Source organism: Aethalodelphis obliquidens, unplaced genomic scaffold (assembly GCF_003676395.1).
Source record: "Aethalodelphis obliquidens isolate GAN/ISIS:26980383/991018 unplaced genomic scaffold, ASM367639v1 scaffold1716, whole genome shotgun sequence".
Classification (NCBI taxonomy): domain Eukaryota; kingdom Metazoa; phylum Chordata; class Mammalia; order Artiodactyla; family Delphinidae; genus Aethalodelphis; species Aethalodelphis obliquidens.
Window position 1 is genome coordinate 1 of NW_020839627.1, and position 5,384 is coordinate 5,384.

The following is a 5,384-nucleotide window of genomic DNA, read 5'->3' on the forward strand; positions in this document are numbered from 1 at the left end:
GACCAAAGTGCTCATTTCAGTGGAAGATGTCAATGACAATAGACCTGAAGTGACCATTACATCTTTATTTAGTCCAGTGAGGGAAGATGCTCCCCAAGGAACAGTAATCCTTCTTTTCAATGCACATGACCGAGACTCTGGGAAGAATGGCCAAGTTGTTTGTTCCATCAAGGAGATTCTACCTTTTCAATTAGAAAAGTCAGTAGAAGATTATTATAGGTTGTTGACAGTCCGAAATCTTGACCGAGAAAAAACCTCTGAATATAACATCACAGTGACCGCAACAGACAGAGGAACACCATCCCTGTCCACGGAAATTCACATCACCCTACACGTGGTCGACGTCAACGACAATCCACCCTCCTTCTCTCAAACCTCCTATTCAGTCTATCTCCCTGAGAACAACCTTAGAGGCACCTCCATCTTCTCGGTGACAGCCCACGACCCCGACAGCAATGAGAACGCTCGGGTTGTTTACTCCTTAGCTGAAGACACCATCCAAGGGACACCTCTGTCCTCCTATGTCTCCATCAACTCCAACACTGGTGTGCTATACGCACTGCGCTCCTTCGACTACGAGCAATTTCGCGACCTTCAAATGCAGGTGAGGGCAAGCGACAGCGGGGACCCACCTCTCAGCAGCAACGTGTCACTGAGCTTGTTTGTGCTGGACCAGAACGACAATGTACCAGAAATCCTGTACCCCATGCTTCCCACCGATGGCTCCACGGGTGTAGAGCTGGCACCCCGCTCTGCAGAGCCCGGCTACCTGGTGACCAAGGTGGTGGCTGTGGACAGAGACTCAGGCCAGAACGCCTGGCTGTCCTACCGCCTCCTCAAGGCCAGCGATCCAGGACTCTTCACGGTGGGGCTGCACACGGGCGAGGTGCGCACAGCGAGGGCCCTGCTGGACAGAGACGCACTCAAGCAGAGCCTGGTGGTGGCGGTCCAGGACCACGGGCAGCCCCCTCTCTCTGCCACCGTTTCCCTCACCGTGGCCGTGGCTGACAGCATCCCCGACGTCCTCGCTGAACTAGACAGCCTTGAGTCTCCCGCCAGCCCTGACGACTCAGGCCTCACTCTCTACCTGGTGGTGGCGGTGGCCGCGGTCTCCTGTGTCTTCCTCGCCTTTGTCATTGTGCTGCTGGCGCTCAGGCTGAGGCGCTGGCACACGTCGCATCTGCTCCGGGCTTCAGGAGGCGGGTTAGCGGGTGTGCCTACGTCTCACTTTGTGGGTGTAGACGGGGTGCGGGCTTTCCTGCAGACCTATTCCCACGAGGTCTCGCTCACAGCGGACTCGAGGAGGAGTCACTTGATCTTCCCGCAGCCCAACTACGCGGACACGCTCATCAGCCAGGAGAGCTGTGAGAAAAGCGAGCCTTTGTGCGTGTCAGATGATTCCAGGTTTCCTATAGAAGACACCCCTTTGGTTCCAGTGAGTTCAATTTTTCCTTTACTTTAAAAAAAATTTGGTTTTCTATTTAAGTGTTTGCACTTTAGAATAAGTTGATATTAACATATTTCTCACCATACGTTTAAATTTTCACTGGGCCTAATTTTTGCTCTAACATACATAGGAGGCATTTATTGGTTACATCGTTGTTATAATTTTTGCTTTCTCTTAATGATTAACCTAAGGTCAGTGGAAACCTTCCTCTTGGGACTGCTCTCATTATCAGGCATTGGGCATGGCTCTTTGGGTGAGGTTGCTTCAGTGGTTACCACGGTTCACTACTAATTCTTAGGACTGGTTTCCATTCCTGAAATTTGTTACTATTGTTATCTCCAATGGCCCCATTGTGAAATTCTTACTCTAAAAACATTTCTGCAGCCGATGCTATTTTTGTAAGGGTAAATAAATAAGAAATGCATTCTTCTTATAAAAACAACTGAAAGCCCAGACTCAGTACTTCTTTACTGTTTCTGTGACAGGACAACACCCCTTAGAGGTGACGTGTTTCCGTTCACATGTTTGTAGAGGTTGTTTGCATTTAAAGATCATTTCGGAGGATAATTCAAACTTCAAATATCATCCATTTCCAAATCCTAGAAAAGGATGCTTTATTCTTTTAATAGTGAAAAACTTTAACATCATTTATTCTCATCCTCAGAGCTGTTGATTTCCTAACACTATAATATCAGATTATTAATAATTTGAAACCTCCTATAGTTTATGCTTGCTGAAGAGGGGTTTCTTAGACTGGACCCTGTGAGAAGACAAAACATAGGAAATAAAAGTTATTCTTCAACTGTTTTTTATGGCTTAATCCTCCAACTTTTGAGGCTAGAAATAAATCTGGTTATGGGAGATGGTTTAGGAAAATATTCTCAGGAACTGCTATGGAGATTCTAAGAATATTTTACTGGCTTTTAGACATAAGGAAAAGAATAATGTATTATGTAATGTGATTTATTTTATTTTATTTATTTATTTTTTTTGCGGTATGCGGGCCTCTCACTGCTGTGGCCTCTCCCGTTGCGGAGCACAGGCTCCGGACGCGCAGGCTCAGCGGCCATGGCTTACGGGCCCAGCCGCTCCACGGCATGTGGGATCTTCCCGGACCGGGGCACGAACCCGTGTCCCCTGCATCGGCAGGCGGACTCTCAACCTCTGCGCCACCAGGGAAGCCCTGTAATGTGATTTTAACACAATGTTATTTCAAGTAATAAATGGCATTGTAGGAGACTTTGAAAATAAGCTTTGAAATTGACTCAAAGTTCTATTCTGAACATGCTGAATATGAGGGCTAACATGTCTGGAAATCCATTATGACATACAGACATTATAATTATTTCAAATACTCTTTATTCCTAAGCTAGTAGGAAAAAAGTAAAGCATCCTTCAGGGTCATAATTTTAACCATGCAGTAGGGAAACTGTCACTTAAAGTTTCTGTCTTGGGGAGTAACCTTTAGTACTTAGTATACATAAATATTAAAATATGGTTAATTTGGAAAAATGTAATAACAGATATTGACGAAGGCTTGTATGTCATGGTAGGTAACTACTAGTCTCTTCCATAAAAATGTCACTTGCCTTTAAAAACAGAACACAAGGCTCTTTGGATCAATGACTGGGCAGACTGGAAAATGCTGTTCCAGTTTTCTTAAATGAGGCAGGACTTTTGCATCGGTAACAGATTATATAATATAATAGGCTTAAGGATAAAATTCTTCCTCATCTTCGTGTCTTGTCTTTAAAGAAGAGTTATTAAAATACCTTGGATTTGCTTCAATATAATAAGGGAATGAAATAAAGAGTAAACAAAGATGACCTTGTGTTGATCATAGTTGTAGTTGGGTGATGGGTATATGAAGGTTCAATAATAATGCTCCCTACTTTTGTATAAGTTTGAAATTTTACACAATAAATTTCTTGAAAAACTAAGTATGCAGACATCTGCCGTATACGCTGTTAAAACTGGAATTTGGGGCAATTACATAACTATACATATATATAATTACATAACTATATATATATGTATATGTGTGTGTATATACATACATATTCTGGAGAGAAATTGTATTCAAGACGGAAATGTCAGACTGCGGTTTCACATGAGGCCTCAGGGCGCCGCTGTCGGCCAGTGCAGGGCAAGCGCTGACGCTCGGGATTCCTCAGCCTCCAGTCTGGGATTTCCTGCGCAGCCACCAACACAGAGAGAGGGAAACCTGCTCACGCACTCAGGCTCCTGGCCGGGCAGGCTCTGCCCAGCACAAACGGATTCCCGGCTCCGCCTGTCCTGGGCCGAAAGCTCTTCCAGTGACGCCGTGGATTGCATTTTCTTTGGCTTTCCGGAAAGACTGGGACCCAGCGAGAACTAGAGCGCGCAATGGGAGGGAGCTGCACGCAGAGACGTCCGGCCGGCCGGCGGCAGGTACTGTTTCCCTTCCTGCTGCCTTTGTTCTACCCCGCGCTCTGCGAGCAGATCCGCTACTCCATTCCCGAGGAGCTGGCCAAGGGCTCTGTGGTAGGGAATCTCGCCAAGGATCTAGGGCTCAGTGTCCTGGATGTGTCGGCTCGAAAGCTGCGAGTTAGCGCGGAGAAGCTGCTTTTCAACGTAGACGCGGAGAGTGGGGACTTACTTGTGAAGGACCGAATAGACCGTGAGCAGATATGTAAAGAGAGAAGAAGATGTGAATTGCAGTTGGAGGCCGTGGTGGAAAATCCTTTAAATATTTTTCATGTCATTGTGGTTGTTGAGGATATTAATGACCATGCTCCTCAATTCGATAAAAAGGAAATACATTTAGAAATTTTTGAATCTGTATCTTCAGGTACACGAATATCCCTTGACCCTGCCACTGACCCTGATATAAACACGAACTCAGTTAAAGATTATCAGCTAAGTCCTAACCCTTATTTCTCATTAATGGTTCGAGTTAATTCCGATGGTAGCAAGTACCCAGAGTTATCTTTGGAGAAACCCCTAGACCGGGAAAAGCAGCGGTCCCATAGCTTGATATTGACTGCCTTGGATGGAGGGGGCCCGCCACGAAGTGCCACCGCTCAGATAGAAATCTCTGTCAAGGACACCAATGATAACCCCCCGGTGTTCAGCAAAGACGAATATAGAATCAGCATTAGTGAAAATCTACCCCCTGGGTCCTCCGTGTTGCTGGTGACAGCCACTGACCAGGATGAGGGGGCCAATGCTGAAATACACTACTACTTCAGGAGCACTGCTCAGAGTACAAGGCACATGTTCTCACTGGATGAGAAAACAGGCATGATTAAGAATAACCAGTCACTGGATTTTGAGGATATAGAAAGATACACCATGGAAGTGGAAGCAAAGGACGGAGGTGGTCTCTCTACCCAATGTAAAGTAATCATAGATATCCTGGATGAAAACGACAACAGTCCAGAAATAATCATCACTTCTCTCTTTGATGAGATTTTGGAGGGTTCTCTTCCAGGAATGGTTGTTGCCCTCTTCAAAACACGGGACCGGGATTCCGGAGAAAATGGAGAAGTCACCTGTCATATAGGAAGAGATGTTCCTTTCAAGATTTATTCTTCTTCTAATAATTACTACAAGCTGGTGACAGATGGGGCCCTAGACAGAGAGCAGATTCTGGAATACAGCGTCACCATCACAGCCACTGACAGGGGAAAGCCCCCCCTCTCCAGCAGCACTACCATCACTCTGCACATCACGGACATCAACGACAACGCTCCAGTTTTCCACCAAGCCTTCTACGTGGTCCACGTGGCAGAAAACAACCCGCCCGGCACCTCCATCGCCCAAGTTAGCGCTTCAGATCCAGACTTGGGGCCCAACGGCCACATCTCCTACTCCATCGTGGCCAGCGACCTGGAGCCGCGCGCGCTGTTGTCCTACGTGTCCGTGAGCGCACAGAGCGGCGTGGTGTTCGCGCAGC

At 46.6% G+C, this 5,384-nt stretch overlaps 2 protein-coding genes across 2 annotated transcripts; both read left to right on the forward strand.

The window, feature by feature from the left end:
• Window positions 1-4: 4 nt before the first annotated feature.
• Window positions 5-2,498, forward strand: LOC113617077 (protocadherin gamma-A9-like; the record flags this gene model as incomplete). The annotated part of the gene is made up of 1 exon (XM_027100392.1): window positions 5-2,498. A coding segment is annotated over one exon (1,458 nt), but the record flags the coding sequence as incomplete, so codon positions are not given.
• Window positions 2,499-2,551: 53 nt separating this feature from the next.
• On the forward strand, window positions 2,552-5,380 carry LOC113617078 (protocadherin gamma-B6-like; the record flags this gene model as incomplete). The annotated part of the gene is made up of 1 exon (XM_027100393.1): window positions 2,552-5,380. A coding segment is annotated over exon 1 (1,548 nt), but the record flags the coding sequence as incomplete, so codon positions are not given.
• Between the last annotated feature and the right edge of the window lie 4 nt (window positions 5,381-5,384).